The sequence below is a fragment of the Prosopis cineraria genome, unplaced genomic scaffold (assembly GCF_029017545.1).
Source record: "Prosopis cineraria cultivar Desert tree isolate PC_DT_omini unplaced genomic scaffold, ASM2901754v1 PC533, whole genome shotgun sequence".
Lineage (NCBI taxonomy): Eukaryota > Viridiplantae > Streptophyta > Magnoliopsida > Fabales > Fabaceae > Prosopis > Prosopis cineraria.
In genome coordinates this window covers 1,242-21,090 of record NW_026555858.1, presented here as the reverse complement: position 1 = coordinate 21,090, position 19,849 = coordinate 1,242, and the positions used below count along the sequence as shown (strand labels likewise).

The following is a 19,849-nucleotide window of genomic DNA, read 5'->3' as shown; positions in this document are numbered from 1 at the left end:
GTAGCCTTTAATGCTTATAAGGAGCAAAGGAAATGATATATAATGTGATCACTACCCGCTTAGAGAGAATAATGGAATGGTTGAGAAGAATCACATAATAAATGTTGCCTTGAATAGTGATATCAAGATGAGATATGGAACTTAAAATTTGAATTGAGTCATGGATACCCACGATCGATGATACCTGTAGACAAACAAAGAATTCCTAAATAAGGACATCATGAGTGATTTATGGAATTCTAGTTTAGGTGCTGTGAGTACCTAAGAGTCAAGCTTGAATGTTGTTGATGAATAAAAAATCAACATACAATCTTAAGAAAGAAACACCACAACATGCAACTCATACTACATGTGCTTATATGATCGCACTAGTGGAAATAGATGGATAGATCCCTATTCCATAACTGTGTGAGTCCTAGAAAAGAGAAAAATACTTTCATAGTACCCTTAGGACTTGGAAAATGTCATAAGAGGCTGATTTAGTGATAGCTACTTTAGCTCATATCCTATGATCATGAGTGATTCAATCTAATAGGTACTAGAAAAGTGACTACGTCAGACTTGATTGACATATAGTTTGAAGGAAGATTATCCTTAAAATACACAATGGTGCTAGTGCGTAAGACATATCCCTTATAAGTTAAGAACTTGCAAGTATTGGTACTAAGCATATGAGAAGGAAATATGATTTAAATAATTAACTTGAGAGAGATTAGATATGACATGAGTAATGTGTATGGGTAAATTTGGGGTGCTCGAGGCAACTTATAACTGCAATGTAGGTATATAACAAGATGCCTTTATATGTTGATCTTGTCATAGGATTTCTAGTACACAAACATCATAATCGAGGATGTTGTGCCCATACAATCATAGCAGAGCACCAAGTATAAAGTAAGAGAGATAAGGTTCACACAATAGGAGTCCCATCAAGTGCAAGTGGATGTTAGAATTATGGATTCACCCTTCATGGAAATCGGATCATTATATTAGAGTAGTCAGTGGATCTGATATTATTATGGTAATAATGAGTTGACAAAAATCAAGAATTAATGTGAGATTAATTTCTAATTGAATTCCATAATGAGAAATATTTCTCTACAATAATGATGATTATTTTAATTAATTTATTTTCTCCACAATGAGGTGAATTAATATTAATTGGATTTTTCTTTTCTATGGTAGTCTTCCCTCCCTATAAATAAAGACGGGTGGTTGAAGTAATAACTCACCCCCAAAACAAACAAATCTCTCTTATTGTTCATTCTTCCTCTCTCTCTCTCCCCCCTCCCTCTCCAGTGCATCTGTTATGCAATTTAGTTTAGACTCTAGTAGTCTAAACTCATATCAGTAGTCGAGTAGATTCTGCTGTGTGCAAGTCTAGTAAGACTTTAACTTGACTCCCTTATTAGGTTTATTATTTATTTAGTATTCCTTCAATTAGTGTGCAAAAGACCACTTAAAAATAATGATATCATATAAAATGAATAAATAACTTCAATGTCCTATACCACAAATGAAATGCAGATCCTTATGTATATCCTTTCTCATAAAATATCATATAATGCCTTTCATTTAGGCATCTTATCTAATAATGCTCAAGCAAAATGTTCATACATCATGCTCTGTGTGTGTGTGTGTGTGTGTGAAGATTAAAAGCTAATTTTTAGAATTGACAAATACAAAATCGCAGATTCAAAAACACACACGAATCCTCAGCTTGTAAGCAGTTCAACCACTTAGTTGAATCTATACGGAATTTCTACTTTTAATTTGGTTACTGTGTGGTAGTGTTAGTGTGATATAGTGTTAGTGCATGCCCTACATGATAATCATGATATGATTAATAATTAAGAATTCATGTAAAAAAAATATTGCATTTCAATTATTATATTTTACATAATTTCTAGAGAGTTTGATTGAATGTAGTAATTATCATAAAGATACTAATTATTTTTAAAACATCCCTACGTATTATTGTCAATTGGCATAGAAATAAAACAATGAGACTAACACGTGTACAAGAGTATGGACATGAGATAATTCCTTCATTTCAGAACAAAGATTTTTTAAATGTATATATAAACACAGATTAAGAAATCTAGTTAATACGACAAAATTCTTCTTATATTATGGAATTTCCCCTACAGTCATTTCATAAAGGGATAATGAAACTTTTAGTCCCTTCAATTTGTCTTAGTTATCCATTTGACCCTTCAAGTGTAATTTTTATTGGTTTAGTTCCTTACACTTTCTAAAATTATTATATTGGACCTTTAAATTTTAAAATACAAATTAACTCTCAAATTAATCTAATGTATAAAAGTATAATGATGATCTGTCATGTTCATGTACCTAATGAAAAAAAAAAAAAACTAGCTTTCAAATCAATTTAATTTCATCAATCCAATTTACATTATTAGTTTTTTTAATCTATTTTTTCCTACCAAAATAATTACACTTATTTGCATTAATCTACATGAATACCGTCTATTACCTTATTCATGTCAGTAGATTTCAACAGTATTACCTCATGTTTAAACAAGAAGAACAAAAAAAAAAACACTAAAGCAAACTTAATATCTCAAATTGAAAAAAAATAAACTTTAAATTTAAAAGACAAAACTAATAACTAAGACTAACTTGAAAAACTAAAAGTTTCATTATTCTATTTTTATAATTAATAAAATGAAAATAAAAAATAAGTTTTCCCATAAGTGTTACATTGTGATTAAAAATAAGTACATAATAAAAAATATCAATAAATGTTGCATTAAACTAATGAAAGGACATATAAAAATGAAACATTAATTGTTTAAAAAAAAAACTTATATTGCGATTGAAAAGGAATACAATATATGAGTGCTTGTTAAAGAATGAGGCACCAAAATGTGCTCGATCATGTAAAGGCGTTCAAGGATATCGCTTGCTTACCAAAACCAAACCATTCTATTTGTACACAATGACATTTGATCTTTTTTATTAAAATCAATTGCGTTCAAGCTTTAGGCGGTTTGGTTAAATCTAATTCATTTATGGTTTAAGTTTTAATAAATTTATAAATATCCAAAGTTATATATTATGATTAAGCTTTTTTTTTTTTTTTCTCTTGCTTTCCTTCCTATTCCAACTTCAATCACATCATCATCATTCATGAATGGTAGTAAGCATTCTTATAACCGAAATAAAAAACGTTCACATTTTTCTCACTATCCTTTTACTAATGAAATTTACTTGGTCCATATTTATTGGCTTGTATTAGAATTAAAAATATGAAGACCTAAAAACTTCACAAACTACTTATACAATACACTCAAATTTTACGAAATTTCATTGATACAAAGAGTTCTAAGATTCGGTGTGGAAGTGCCAGACTTGCTAGCATTGTATTTCGCAACATGAGAAAATAAAGAATGATCCAACAACTAACCGTCCAAATCAAGCCTGAAGGATACCAATCTTCCCCCGTCAAAGGTAATCCTTGTGGGTAAAAATGAGCACTGCTATTTAAGCGTTTTAGTACATTGAAAGAATTTTAGAGAAAAAATAGGAAGGGAAAAAGAAAAATGGGAATCAAGTGGCAAATAATTAGATCCACCTTTTAAGTGTTGCAATCCAAAAACCCACATTACATAACAATCAATGTCCAAATACAATAATAAAGCCATTTTACTATTACAAATTTTACGATAAACCAAAATTCAGTTACAAGAAATATGGAACGCCTGTCCTGGGCCCCCTCATCTGGTTGTTCTCCTCCGTTTCAGTGAAAAATTTAACCTCTCTCTCCTGTTGCAAGTAAAAATGTAAGCATGTACAACAAAGTGCTCCAACAGGCACAGAATAAAGGGGAAGATGATCACATAACAACTTCACCCACATTTACTGGTTTCATAACATGCTAAGACATAACTAAGTACAGCATGTACGATGCACATAATTTTACACTAAGCACTCTCATAACATATCATACTTGGATGAACATTTCATCTTAATAACTAACTGTGATAGGTATCTAAGTAGGATGGAAAACCATATCCCAAAACTATTTGGGTACCCATCATATTGGTACTAGAGTGTAGTTATCAGCAATTCTGAAAAGAACTACCCACGGAGGATTCCAACTAGCATTAAGTTGAAATAAGTGCCATGGCGTTAACTTCTCATGAAAGGCCAACTAATAGAGACTTAGTAGTATGAGATATCAAGTCCCATATTGAATAGTATGGGATGCTCAATGAGACATTTATGTTGGTTGGTTCTCTCACCTCAATAACTAGCTTTTAGGGCAAGATTCCCCATCCTACTTAAGTACCCATCAAGCTAGCTATTATTTTCAGGGGGCAGAAATGATATCTGTAATTTATAAAGTCACCCTTTTCATTCTATTCCATCGTACATACCAAATGATAAACTAGTTGAGGAGATTGAAGGGCAGTTAGATTGAAGATCGAGAAGTCTACATAAAGTAGCGAATTTGGTGGGGCGTTGTTTGCAAGGAGGGTGGAGAGAGCCCAGTAAAGGATTCTGAGAGAATTCTGGCTTCCCCAGTGCCAGAGCAGGTTTATTTTCTGATTCCTTTGTTTCAATATAATTTTCTCTATGTTATGAATGGTGATTGTTGAATGTATTTCAGGGGATATTTCTTGTCGAGTGAAAGGACAAAATTGAGTATTGATTTCCATCGTATTCCTCCTATTGTGTCTGTTTTTTAATTCGTTCGAATAGCATAAAGTTCCATCAGATTCTATAAATCTATTTCAGCATGAGAACTAACGTCTTTCACCCAAAATAATCAACTGGAAAAGGCAGCCAAAAGCAACAAGATCCAAAATGCAGTAGTAGGCATGGTGTGAGTGGGGACAGCTGCCTTAGTAACATTACAATCTAAGCAAAAAGGGGAATGGAAATTTACCTTAACCAGCATGAAAATAAAACAAATGAAAGGAAATGGTGGAATTCTCTAAATTGATTTGCATTATTTAGAGAGAAAAGGAACTGCAACTCTGATTCCAAGAAATGGGAAAAATGAATGCATACCCGAGCATAAGAGAAATCCCAAACAGGAAACACAACCTCTAGTATGCAAAAGATTAGAGACTGTCCCAGTACATTACTAGATAGCCTTAAAACCTCTTCTCCAAACTGAATATCCGTCATATACTACCAGACAACAATTAGGTATGTGGTTCTTCCCTGGTTCCCTCTCACCGTTCTCCTAATCATCTTACTTTTGTTACTAGGTATTACGTGGGAATTAGCAGTCAGTTGGGAAATGGTTAAGAAAGTCCGGTAGTTAATGACTCATTAGTATGAAGCGTGGGGATATGTAAATTTAATATGACTCGTTAGTACGAAGAGGGGGGATATGTTCTAAAAATTCAATAATACTCTTCTATAAGCTCACCACATAACAATGGCATTCAAAATGGCTTTCCAAATACCTGGAACCATCACCAGAAGTACAATCCAAGCAGTGACGGGGATAGCATTGAAGTAGGAAACAAGGAAAGTATATCAGAAGAAGTATGAAGAACTTTCGGTGAAGAAAGCTAGCCTATCAAGCCAGTAGTTTGTTATGTGCCAATGTAGTTTTGAGAAGCCTTTGCCTTTCTGGTGAGTGCTTGTGTCGGGAGATACTTGAATAAATCTTTTAGCTGAGGAGAAATTCACTTAGGACATACTAGTACGATGGAGCCATCTTTTTGGGAAATGGAGGAGGATAGAAGCTTCCATGAAAAGTGATTTTTATACTACAATGGTGCAGAGTAGGGAGGAAAAAAATCATGTTTTTTCTCTTTTGCAAGGGAAGTTTGGCATAAAACAATCAAAAAAGAAATAGAGTAATCAAAGTGACCAGATTAAACTATAGGAGATGTACATAAATGCCCCAGAATTTCAAGTTGACAATTCACGAAAAATAAATGAAAACAATTTGAAACTCACTAAAGGGAAAATCACGGATTCCTCAGTAATAAATGCATAAATATATTTTTCTAAAATTTCAAAAGCCATGTCATTTTTTGGTATGATGGCGAACCAAATCTTGTTTTCCGTATTATCATACTTATCTTCAACATATTATTTCATATATGAATGTATGCTTGAAAAGTTAATTTTTATGATATTGATGGAGCCCAAGGTCATAATGGCAGCTTAGTCCCAAATTGTGTAGTACAAATGCTGTATGGGGTACTTAAGCGGGTTGATTTGCCCAACTCAGAAAGCTGAAAAATAATCAATATGTCACCTTAAAGTCTAAAAATGGTGCAGCGAAACAAGTCCAATTCCACTAACACTTGTTAAGATTCAAAAGCAAACGAGAAACATGGGGTGTCATGTACAAATGAACTCAATTCAATTCACGTAGAAAAGTGCAGCTCTTGTTTTGTTAAAAAATTATATTTACAGAAAATGAGAAACATACATAAAGAATGGCTTAATACATATCACAACACCAATTTAACTGTTACAAAGATCATCATAAGTGTATATTTAAACACAACGCAAGCGATAGATGACTGACCATATTTTCATTGAAGCTCAAAATAGAAGCAACGTTTCCACATCGGTAACAATAATTAGGTGCAGACCATACCTGTAAAAATTCAAAAGCAATGACTTGTTGGTTTATTCATTTTCATAGAAGACTGAAATATATTTAATAAAATAAGTAAACAAATAAAATTAATTGAATATAGTTTAATTCAATTTTGAAAATGTGATACTTACAGTTACAAGGCCTTTATCTTGGAACATATACTTGAGGCCTTCTTGCACAAGTTGATGGGCACGACAAACAAGATCAAGATTATTTATGTGATTGAACTGCATCAGAAATGAAGCATTCATAAGACAACAATAAATTTCAATTCTATAACTAAAGTCTCTTCCACAATATCTAAATTGGGAGAGAATAATTTCCATGTTTTCCTAATGAGTTTCAGCAAATGGTTTTTTAAGGGGTGGTGTTCCTTGGGGATTCACATAGATTGAAAATCTCGAGACCTTGTGAGTTTGCAATTTCTTATATTCACGTTCTGGGAAGCTTTCTTGTCGTTTGTTTTCTTATTGTTTTTCTCATCAATAAAATCTTGTCTTTATTAAAAAAAAATCAATTCTTTGAATAATTCAAAACTAAAATTACAGTACCTCAGAAGTGACCCTGGATCCAAAAAGCCAGCCTGCCCCACGGGGACTCACAGCCCATGTCTCAATATCTTCAGGATCACTCCACATCAGATCACAAAAGGGTCCCTCATGTGGAATTTCACAATTTCGATCAATAACCCTTATCTGCCATGGAAAAAAGATTTATTATTAAATGATGGAAAAAAAAGGGTCACCATTTTATATTGCTTGTAATAATGTGAAAAAAAGGGGATAAAAAAAGCAACCAATTGCGTGCAAAATATTAATTTTGTAGACTAACAAACAAAATCAAATCCACCACACAAATTAGCTCTAACATGGGGAGAGCACAAAGATGATTGGTGTAATAGGTAAAACACAAAACACAGACCTGAAGACAATCATAAGTTTGCCTAGTCTAAATATATATAGAGTGTAACCAACAAATCAGAACGGCACTGAAAAATGACAACCTGATCAATTGTTCGAATGTCAGGAGAAAGACCGCCATGAACACAGAGCACCTGGATAACACAGAACATGTAAATAAAATTTCTTTTTAAGACAGAAGATAAAGTCCAAATTCCAACACACCAACATGCACACATGGTGGGACAGAGGGAGGGAGGAGAAAAGTAGAAGATATTTACAGTTCCATCTATTATTGCTGAAAGTGTTAGGTAGTCAAAAACATCTGTACAATACCGCCATGCATTAGCATTTCCATACTTCCTCTGGCATTCATCATAAAATCCATAGACCTGAAAAAGGTAAATTGCAAAATAAGAATAAATCAGCAAGTTAAATGTTGATATTTAAAATTCATAATTTTAAATATATATCACTTTATTGCTCAGTAGGTAGACAAGCAAGACTGTAGTCACAACTCATAAATCTCTTCACATCAAAAACAATTAAATAATTGATGCTATCAATTTTATCACAACCTATGTGCAACTTAATCAGTAAAAAAATATAGATGTAGGTCAAGCAGAAACTACAGCAGAGTTTCTAAATTGGGAGCAGCAAGACTACGTCACCATGTTGTGGCCCTTATCATCAATGACCGGGGGATTAGCATGCCCAAAAGGCGGGAGTATCATCATTCATACCAAGTGCATCAAAATTTTTAAGTTTTCTTCACGTCATAGACAAGAGAAAGGGAAGCAATTCCAGAATCAATTGAAGGACCTCATGAAAGATGATTTGAGAATCTACAACTTTCTTTTGAAGGTAAAACAGTTTGTGGATGCATGGGGTGCTATCAGAGAACATGTGTCAATTGAGGCATACATTGGAGCAATCTTTGAAGGTTCGCCTCAAGATTATGACCCACTCAAAATAACCACAACATCAAGAAATGACTTGCATGCTGTAGCAGAAATGAAAGTTGTATTGATGGCACAAGAACAACAAATTGAAAAGAACAAGTGGCTGTACCACTTGCAACCATCAATCACCAACCATATCTTACTCAAAGCAATGGCAAAGCGAGCAAATAGAATCGAAAACCACCATACAAAGATCAACTGAACCAAAGAGGGGTCATGGTGGAACTATTACTCGAGGGCAAGCTAGGTCATGGACTTGTAATCAGTTACCAAGGCTATAGCACACGCTCATAGAGTCAAGTAAGCGGGAAATATGGACACACCGCATGGGAATGTCAACACAAGTTTGCTCAATTGTTCATCAATCTAGAAAGCACTCAACAACACTAAATTGAATCAACTAGAGCGTTGGCAATCAGGCACACAGTACCCAAATTCAAGGACCACAAATCATATCACAACAAAGGGAGACATCTATCAATGAAAGATGACTATAATGGGACATGATAGCTTCATATAGCAGACAGCAGAAGTTAAAATATCAATAATGAGGTATAATAACACTCATTTTCCCTGTACCTTACAACCACTCTTAACCATGTCCTTCATGTTCCACATGCTAATAAAGTGTACCTTCAATTACATTCTCTTCTCTTCAAAGTCTTTGAACGCGCTCACAATGAGGAGGGGAATAAACTAAATCCACAATCCGTCAAATGCATTTTTGGGGAACTCTACTGTCAAAAAGAGTTCCAAGTGCCACTGTCAAACGACAAAAAAGATTGTACATTCCCTCAAATATCACTTTCTTTAAGAATTAAGAACAAACCTTTTCATTCCAAATCACCCATTTAAGGGGAGAACGTGGATGTTCAAAAGGAGGTGTCTAAAGAAACGTTGCTGCCAGAACTAGAACTCAAAACAAATCCAGAAACAATGTACACCTTGAACCTATCTCAACCAAATCCTGAACAACCCCAAGAACACAGACAACAAAAACCTAAGCCAAAGAGTCCCAAAATGAGACCTCTAGTCCAAGTGCCAAGCAACAGCAAAAAGAATAGGCAAAAAGGCAAGGATCGAGGTGAAGAAGATGTGACCCAAGACACATTCTCTAAGCAAGGTCAGTCTCATCATCCTCTTTATCTAAATTCTAATGAGAAGATTGGTTAAAAGGTGGAATGTGAAGAATTATATCTCCATATTGCTGAGGAGAGGGGTGAAAAGTGGCACTAAACATTCTATCATTAATTTTGTTACATATGATAAGTTGGAACCTACAATACAGGCATTTATGCAAGTGTCCCTATAAAAAATCCCAAGCTCAGTTCATGAAGCATAAGGCCCAATGGAGAGAAAAATTGCAAGAAGAGTTGGATGCACTCCAAAAGAACAGGACATGGTCTCTTGATTATCAAGAAGCATTTTCTCCAGTTTCCAAACTCAACACAATCAAATTCCACATCTCAATAGTAGCATACTTAAACAGGCCACTTCATCAATTAGATGTCAAAAATGCCCCCTTGAATGGAGATCTTAAGGAGGAAGTGCAAATGAAATTTTCCCAAAGTTTGGAAAATGAAGTAAAGGGAAACAAAATGTGCAAACTAAACAAATCACTCTATTGCCTCAAACAATCATCTAGGACATGGTTTGATTAGCTCACCAAACTCCAAAGTAATCAAGAGCCTTGGATTTCTCTAGCATGAAACTAACCACAGTACCACATGTTGCTTATCCAAGCATGGATCAAATGATAGGATGGCTATCTTGATAGTCTATGTTAACGACATAGTCATTACAACAGAGTTTAGTGAAGAGATAAACAACTTAATGAAAAAACTTGTAATAGAGTTTTAAGTTAAGAGTTGGTCAGATGAGATAGTCCCTAGGTATGGAAGTAAACCGGAAGAGAGAAGGAATTTCAATGTCACAAAGAAAGTATAATTTGGCCTTGAAGAAACTAGAATGCCAGGGTGCAAGCCAGTCACAAGCTAAGGCTTCAAAATTAGAGCCCACATGAACAAGGACTATTGTTTAGAAGAGGAGCACGTAAGGATTTAAGTGTCTGGACACTGCAGCCCCTGAGGTCCTAACTTTTTCATTAATTGTGATTGTGAAAATACATAAATATTCTGATTTTCAGAGTTAGGACTCCAGGGATTGCAGTATTAAATCAGAATTCATTGGTCCTCAACAGTGAATATGTTTCTCTAGGAATCCTTGGTTGTGATTTTCCCTATAATGAAAAAGGCACTCACACACAAGAAAAGTTTGATGAAGTCAACTCCAAGTTGGGGATGATTTACATCTACTCCCCAACTTGAGGGGAAGTGTTGAAGATTGCTGATTATTTTATTTACTTATTTTACTATCAATTTCTTTTTTGTTTCTTTTTATTATGAGGTTAAATACTTAACATTTATATATGGTTTGCTGGAATTTATTCCCTTAGATATCATTACTAGTGAGATTACTAGAAAACCCAAGGATCTGTACATAACTTATTATTAATAAAAAGGGAGGCACAGAGGCCATCATCAGTTTTTGAGACCTTTGCTTGAAAACTCTCCCTTGTTCCGCAATTTTCATACTAATGTTGGTACAGCTAATGCTATAGATTAGGCAACTCTTCTACCAATGAAGCTGGTTCTACTTCAGCCAGTATTAGTGAGGCATCTCATACATGTGGTTCCCACTGCTCAAGTCTGAAAATTAGGTACAAAAATCCTAACGGCACTATAAACAAGTTTATGGCAAAATTAATTGCTAAGGCTTTTATCGAAAGCCTACTTATGATTATGCTGAGACATTCAACCTTTTACAATTTAAGTGGTGCTTACCTATGCTATACCATATGGCTGGCATATACATCAACTAAATGTCAGCAATTCCTTCTTGAATGATGATCTTCAAGAAGAGGTATGCATGAGCCGACCTCAAGGATTTGAATCTAGTGACAAAACACTTGTATGCAAACTTCACAAAGCCCTCTATGGACTTAAAACAAGCTCCTAGACATTGTTTTATGAAGCTAACCACTACACTCCATCCTCTCCGAGTTCAATCAACTAGATGTGATTCCTCTTTGTTCATTTAACCTAAATAAGGATTTTGCATTAAAGGATTTGGGTCAATTGAATTATTTTCTCAAAAGTTGGATCAAGAAAACTGATGATGACAACTTGCCTATCTCAATCCAGAAACGCTTAGGACTTGCCCAAAAGGCAAAGATGGAAGAGGCAAAGTATACAAAGACTCAAATGCCTCCTGATACAAAATTATCAACTCATGCGATAAGTGTAATAATGGATGATCCTCAATTGTATTATTCCACTCTTGTATTACAATACATCACCATAAACTGCCCATGGCTTTTTTCAATAAATAAAGCCTAACAATTTATTCATAGATCGTTAAATAGCCACTAGGCAACAGTCAAAAGGTCTGCTGACATATTTTACAGGGAATATTAACTATGGAATCTGTCAGAAGAAATCATCCACATTGAGTTTAGTCCTAAGTGATGCTGATAGCGTTGTGATGTTGATGATAGGCAGTCCACATTAGGGGGCTATATTTGTCCAGGTGCAAATCTAGTGGCACGGTAATCTAGAAGCAATCCTCGAATCCTCTCATAAGATCATGCATAGAAGTTGAACATAAGAGTCTAGCTAATGATGTGGATTCAACTCATGTCAGAACTTCCAGTCCTACTAAGTATTGCTTGTGGTTCATCGTGACAACCCAAGTTTAGTGGCTTTGACTACCAATCTGATTCTTCATGCACGTATAAAGCACGTCAAATTAGATAACCACTTTGTACATTTGAAGATTCTACAAAAGCAACTTGTGGTGGCTCAAGACTCATCCAAGGATCAGTTCGCAGTTGTATCAACAAAACCTATTGCTTCTGATCAGTTTGTTTATCTTCGATCCAAACTTAATGCTGTCTCTAACCCACACTAAGTTTGAGGGGGCATGAGAGGTTCAATAACTCAGTAAGATACTGTCATAGTTAGTTATTGTTGTAACAAAATACTATACAAAAGCACTCTTCTATAAATACATCTAGCCTAACACGAGCGATTCAATATAAGATTATGGGTCGTAAACTACAGCCTAAAGAACCAATTCACTTCCTCATATCTTGAACAAAAACAAAAAGGTCCTAGAAAGTAGATTCTAACATATTACGTATTTTGTGCAAATAAATTTCAAATTGAAAATTCCCAAAGCTCTTTCTTAACCCTTGCCACCAATTGGCCTTCAAACATATTTGAACTCAAAAGCAAGAACTAGAGAAATGTAGAAAATCACCATCTAGTAAGTAAGTAGTGGACCAAATGAAGAGGTCTTTAGGGGCCAAAGTCACAGCCCAGTGGCTTAGGGTTTAAAGCTATTGCTGGTTTTTTATTATTTAATTATTCACTGCTTGATTATCTTCAGTTTTTATCTCATTAGAATTCAGCAAGTTAGGATATTTTTTTAGAAAAAGATTATGTAGATAATACCTAGATTTAACCATGGTTGAAAACGCCTCCTTGCATGTCCTATATATGTTAATATGTACCATATTGCAGTCAAATAAAACTTAAGGCTGAGACCCTAATTACTCAGCCGATTCTATCAAGAAGCATACAATGAAGTCTTGCATATAGCCGCATCACAATCAACAATTCTACATTAAACAATAGCACCAGTTTTAAGATTGGAATTGACATGTTAGAATGAGATGGTGCAAACATCAATAATGGACAACATCCCAAATCTCCTGCATAGACTATTTACTAAAGATAAAAATGCTAGTCTAAAATGATGTGTCATGCTGCCTATCACTAACTGACAAACATAATTGTCATGGCAGAGACAGTAGAGAAGTGCATGATGATTTAAGAACATACCTGGGTTAGTTGCCTACTTTCATGGTTTCCTCGTAAAAGGGTAATATTAGCTGGGTATCTATAAAATTACACAAAAATTAATGGCGCACCAATACAAATTAATTAATAATTAATTAAGTAAATTAAGTACATAAATAACACAGAATAACAATACCTACCGAAAAAAAAGCTGAAATAATAAAGAAATCTAAAGCAACAGCAGACTCAGTCAGTTTGATAGTCAGTGGAAAGGAAATCCATTAGAGTTGCGCAGAAAACAAAAAACCTTCAGTTATGCAATCATCGTTGCCTACTATTATCACTCAACTTTATCTATCTCACATAATAATTTTTTTTAGAAAGGGTGCACAGATCATTTTCCATTCACCTCTTCATTTCTTTTCCATTCACATCATCATTTTCCATTCATCTTAATATTTAATTGTCAAGCAATTTTCAATAATTAAAATCCAATGCATTTTGCAATCCAAACATAATGAAGCATTGAAACATTACAACCAATAGAAAAGCTAAGCAGCCTTAAAATCAAAGATGATTTATGTGATCACTCTTTTAATCAAAATTGTAGCGTATTTATTCAGATTGGATTGCTAAGAATTCTTGCTAAGAAGTTTTTTCCTCCATATCTTCTTTTGGGGGGGGGGATTACTATCACAGTCTCCTCATGGCTTTCAATGAATGGTGTTTTAAGGGGATGTCCCTAGTGGATTTACAGAGATTGGAGAGTTGTTCTGAATTAGAGTTTATAAAGAAATTCCCATCTCACACATCCTGTAAGGTTCATAACATTACAAGAAAGAAAATGGCAGAGTTGTCAGCATGAAACAGAATTTTCACATTCAAATTGTTCAATGGTAAGGATGCTTATAAAATAATATTAAGGATGGATTGAATGATCTATTGACATCATGACAACTGATGAATCAATCATACTCATCCGCCAATGTCAGACTGGCACCCTAAAAAAGTAAACTTCCCTATTGGTTAGACAAAAGCTTAGAGAAAATTAAAATCTTCCACCTCAACCCACAAGTTTACAAGGATAAAAGCTTAAAAATTATGCTATTATGACATATGACGCAAGTAGATTTTGTGTATATATCCCAAGTTCATATGAACACTGAAATAGTAAAGACGGATGCAAACATGCAAGAAATTTACATACCTAGCTTTAAGAAGTAATAGGATGGTGAAAACTTCTAGACTATTGTACCCTCTATCAACAAAGTCTCCCTGCAACACATATAGGGTCAGATAAAGGAAAAACTTACATTCATCAATAAAGTTTCTTGACAGAAGTGTAGCGCCTACCATAAAGATATAATTTGTCTCAGGTACATGACCCCCTGTCTGGAAAAGTTTCATCAGATCATGAAATTGGCCATGAATATCACCACAAACAGTTACCGGGCTATTCACTGGCTGCACATTGGACTCCTCAATGAGGATCTCTTTTACCTGAAATGTCATGAAAGAATAACTGGAGCAGCAGTCGTGGCTCATCGAATATTTAATTATTCGAAAGTTAAAATATAAAAGGAAGTACTTCTCCAGTCTAGACAGAAAAATCTCAAGGCGCACAGACAACAAACCTGACACCAGAACTACAGAAATATTGCAATGATAGTCTTATAGAGAAAACACAAAAAAATGCCCCCGCAAGAGATATCAAGTCAGAAGGGTCACGAGATCGTTATTTTCCTTCTAACCCACGAACGGATTGAATCTTATTCCAAATAGACCCTTGATGCAAGAAAAAGGACTTGTCGCTTACCAAAATAACCAACCTTTTACCCCCACCAAAGTTACTTATGGCTAACTTCACACAACAGAAACCCAAAGAGAGAACAACTACCTCAGTGCTTGAGCTATATAAGGCAATGATGGACCAAATGATTTACAAATCCTTTCAACTCTTCATGAAATACAGACTCAAAGCTAATGATATTAGGAAAGAAAGAATGATAATTCTGAGATAGTAGAAAATAACTGAACTGAGGGCAAACATATTTTGAGGCCCAAAAGTGAACGAGACAACAGTAGACCCTGCTGCCTGTGACACACTATCCCCTTGGAGGAAATCAATTGAATGCATGAGTAAACCGAATAAACCCTATTTAGAGAGAGTGGAAGAGCGAAATGCTTACATATTCGCAAAGAAGCTGAAGCTCGTCTTCCAGAAGATGCTGCCCTTCCTTCACCTTCGCGATCCACTGGTCCAAATCCATCTCTTACCTTTCCTTTAACACTACACCTCTCGCTGCGAGGGAATGGAAATTGGTTTGAGCAACAAAACCAATGGAGAAAGCCGAGAGATCCAAAGAGGCCGAGAAATTTCAATCACAGATCCACGTTGTAGCTTACAGTTTTAGGGATTTTATTTTAATATCTGGAATTTCTTGAATTTGAATGTTTTTTTCTTTTTTTTGTTTGCCAATTCTTAAATGTTGAATTGACTTTTGTCGTTTAAGTTTCCGTGGCTTAATTATTAATCAAATATGGAGAATATTAACTAATTATTAATTATTTATATTTATTTTTCAAATATATAAATTATATTTATTTTATTTTATGAAATGGTTTTAAAAATTAAGATGTAATTCCTTTATTAAAAATGTAAGGTATTTTTTTAAAAGTTAAATGTTAAAAATGTAAAGTATTTTTAATCTTTCGAAGAATAATTATTTCTTTTTCTCCAAAATATTTCTATTAATAATGACTTTATATTTATTGTAGAGTGTTTAATAGGGGTAAATATGAAAAGATAAGATTGGTTTAAAAGTAAGTAACTACTTTATTGGAGGTAAAATTCGGTTAAAAATGCTGTACATTTTTGAACGGAGGAAATAATATTTTGCTAATAATGACAATTCTTAATATATATATATATATAGATATATATTTCACTTTTAATAAAGTAATTATCTACTTTCAAACTAATTCCATTTTTTCATACTTACTCTTATTAAACACCTTATAATAAATATAAAATCATTATTAATAGGATATTTTTGAAAAAAGATAATAATTACACCTCGAAAGACTAAAATGCTTTATTATTTTTAACATCTAACACCTCAAAAAATACATTATATTTTTTAACAGAAAGAGTATATATGTCAATATTAAATATAAATAACAATCAATATTAATAAGGGAAAATTGAAAAAAAAAACTCCAAGAAATAGTTAAATAACAATTGAGTATTGTAAAATATGATAAATTTTTTTAGTCATTTGGACTTGTTTGGCATATTTGATTTTTTATAAAATAACATACTTGTCCCTGTAAAAAAAATTATTTATTATAATAAATTAGTGATTAGTTTGTTTTAGAAAAATGACAACTTTTTAAGAAAATAACTAAAATGATATAATAAATTACAAGTTATTATATGCAAATATTTTTATTAATAAAGTTCAACAAGCTAAAAAAAAAAAAGAAGTGACCATTTTGTTTTAGAAAATGACTTTTTCTTAAAAAATGACATAATTACAAATTACAAGTTGCTCAAAGTAAAATTTTTAATGATTGAAGTCCAATAATTAAAAATCAGTTATTATTTTCTTTGTAAAGTGGCTACTTTTCTTGGGCAAACAACTAGAATGAAATTAATTTTTTTTATTAGTAAAATCCAACAACTAAAAACTCGTATCTACAACTTAGAAGATTTGTCTAATACATAACATTCTATTCTCATGAGATAATTTGGCTTTTTTTTTTATATCTGACTATATGGCTATTCTTTTTCCTCAATCTTTCTCACCCATTTTTGAAAATCTTTACTTTTTCCCTGTGAGAATTCTCTTGTTAGGAAATCTAGCAAAGAATTCTCTTTTCTTTTTATAAATTATATTTTGAAATCAAAATAAGATAAAATAGCTATCTAGTAAATTCTTAACATCTTTTTGTAAAACATCTTTTATTTCTTTACAATTTACTTTAATTAAAAACTTTTAATTTATTAAGTCGTCTTGAAATTTGTAACACAGAAGACAATAGATAATTTTTTTTTATGGTGGAATATTGCTATTGAGCTTTTGACCATACTCTTGAATGTAATCTTATTATTTCTCTTTTTCTTCTTTTAACTGTTTTAGGATAGCTCTATATTCTATTTCTAATGCATCTGTCTCAACTATTTTAAAAGCTGTTGGCTTAGCTATCCCAAAACAAGGTAAGCTTTTGACTTGAGACTTAACTTCTTTTATTATTCTTATCATCTTATCTGATCATTCTAGTTGATTTTTTTGTAGCCTTTTGAAAAGTAAAGCTACCTTTATTCTTAATTTTGGAAGAAAGTTAGCAACATAATTGAAACATCTTAAAAATCTCTGTAGTTGATTTTTATCTTTGATCTTATCAAGAAATTTGTCAGCAAACTTAATTGCTCGACTAGTTGGCTTAATATTTCCTTGATATATTTTCATTCTTAAGAATCTGACTTTAACCTAAAAAAAGTTTCATTTTTCTAGATAAAACTACAAGACCATTGGCTTTAATAATTTATAAAATTGATTTAAATGTTTCAAGTGCTTTTCAATAGAATTGGAAAACACTAAAATATCATCAATATAAACTATAATGAATTTACTATATGGATTGAATATATTATCATTATTTGCTGAAATTCATGGTGAATTCTTAAGTCTAAAAGACATTACATTCCATTCGTAACGTCCAAAAGGGAATATGAATGTTGTCTTATATCTATCTTTTTCTGCAATCTGAATCTAATAGTATCCAAATTTCATGTCAATTTTGAATTCCTATGAATGTTTTTTTTGTTAGGAGTAGGATGTCCAATCCACCTTGAAACTTTATTTAATGGCTTATAATTTATAATTCATTTGGAGCTCCTCTTTTTATTTTTGCAAAATCTGCACATAAAAGCCAAACAACTCCAAGGAGACTCATTGGGTTCAATTAATTTCTTTTCAAGTAATTGTTGAATGTTTGTTTTAAAGTATTCAAGCAATTCTTAATTCATTTGTATAGGTCTTGCTTTACTGGCTATTTGTTTCTCAATAAAATTTTCTTTGTAAGGGAGTTCCATTATATGTTTCTTTCCATTCCAAAAAGCATTGGATGTTTAGAACAAATATCTTTTTCAAATTTTTCTTTTAAAATATTTATTCTTTTTTTAGCCTGAGAATTTTTTACGTTTTTCTATTCTTTTAAATGAATTTCTTTTCTAAGAAAATTTATTTGTTTCCTTTTCTATTTATAGAATTAACTCAAAATAATGAATCTTGTTTTAACATTTTTATTTCTTTATTATATGAGATTTTACCTATTCAAAAATTATTTTCTTTCCAGCTATCTTGGTAATTATACCTTCATAATTGGCTTTAAAAGGTAATATCTGTTCAAAAAAAGGTATGCCTAAAATGGCAAGTTCAGTCAAAGTTTTACTAGCATCAATTTGTTTTTAAAACATATTCCTTGGTTACAAATATGAGCATTTTTCAATTTATATTATATATCTAGTTTTGAATTATTTGATGTTCCTATTTTTTCATGTCTTTTCGTAATACTTAGTTGAAAATAATCCTTCTTGTGCACAATTCATATCTACACTCGAGTCTACTAAAACTACTATAGTTTTAGAAAACTCTTGATTTATAACTAAAATAACTTGATAGTACCATTTTTGTAAGCTAATTGTGAGACAACATTAACATACCCATTTTGATATATTTTGTTGGTATTTCACTAATATGTTGTTGTCCTCTACTTCTTTATCTTTGTTTTTATTTTTTTTCTAATAGGCTCTAATTTGCAATATTTCTATATCTCTATGGGTTTATTATCTTTTAATTCTTTAATTTCTTGTTTTATTGTTTTATTTTTATTGAAGTTCTATTTATTCAGGTTCAAATCTTTTATTATGTCTTTAATACTAATTGGTTTGTTGAAACTTGAAGTTTATCTTTTTATCTAAAATATCTTTAATTTAATAAATAATGTCTTTTAATTTCTTCATCCTCAATCTTATCTATAATTTCTACAATGAATTTTAGATTTTCTCTATCCAAGGTATTTATTCTAGGTTTTTCTGTACAACTACAAATTTCTTTTCCTATACAATCTTCTTCAGAATTATCAGAAGATGATGACTCACTAGTACTTTTTATATCTTTAATATTTAATATTTTCTCTATTTCTTGCTCTTCTTCTTCTGAAGAATATGATTCTTCAGTTTTATAGTTGCTTTCTAATGTTTTTCTGAGCACAATTTTGTTTATTTTCTTTGCTTATTTGTAATTCTCTAATTTTCTTTTCTACCTTATATTTAGAAGCATAATGCCCAAATCTACCACACTTGTAATAAACTATATCTTTTTTATCTTTTTTATCTTTTGAAAAGATTTTTTTTTTTCTTAAAAGATTTTTATACTTAGGACAATATCATTTTTTCTTTTTATCTTTCTTATACAATGCTGGGTTATAACTAATTTTCTTTTTTCTTCTAGAAGGAGC

The 19,849-nt window shown here is 32.3% G+C and overlaps 1 protein-coding gene across 1 annotated transcript; it reads right to left on the bottom strand.

The window, feature by feature from the left end:
• Nucleotides 1–3,567: 3,567 nt before the first annotated feature.
• On the bottom strand, nucleotides 3,568–15,730 carry LOC129297464 (phytochrome-associated serine/threonine-protein phosphatase). The gene is made up of 10 exons (XM_054935801.1): nucleotides 15,514–15,730; nucleotides 14,678–14,824; nucleotides 14,532–14,599; nucleotides 13,367–13,424; nucleotides 7,782–7,892; nucleotides 7,605–7,655; nucleotides 7,153–7,296; nucleotides 6,733–6,828; nucleotides 6,527–6,598; nucleotides 3,568–3,789 (listed from the first exon to the last, which is right to left on the bottom strand). The coding sequence occupies exons 1-10, from the start codon at nucleotides 15,592–15,594 to the stop codon at nucleotides 3,706–3,708; spliced, it is 912 nt and encodes a 303-aa protein (XP_054791776.1). The 5' UTR covers nucleotides 15,595–15,730; the 3' UTR covers nucleotides 3,568–3,705.
• Between the last annotated feature and the right edge of the window lie 4,119 nt (nucleotides 15,731–19,849).

What these genes read in the sequence shown, in the direction of transcription:
- LOC129297464 (XM_054935801.1), bottom strand. Translation starts at nt 15,594, where the DNA reads ATGGATTTGGACCAGTGGATCGCGAAGGTGAAGGAAGGGCAGCATCTT. An exon ending in CTATTACTTCTTAAAGCTAG is followed by an intron (nt 13,425 to 14,531) that starts GTATGTAAATTT and finishes GTAATTTTATAG; the next exon opens with ATACCCAGCTAATATTACCC. An exon ending in GATCCAGGGTCACTTCTGAG is followed by an intron (nt 6,829 to 7,152) that starts GTACTGTAATTT and finishes TTTCTGATGCAG; the next exon opens with TTCAATCACATAAATAATCT.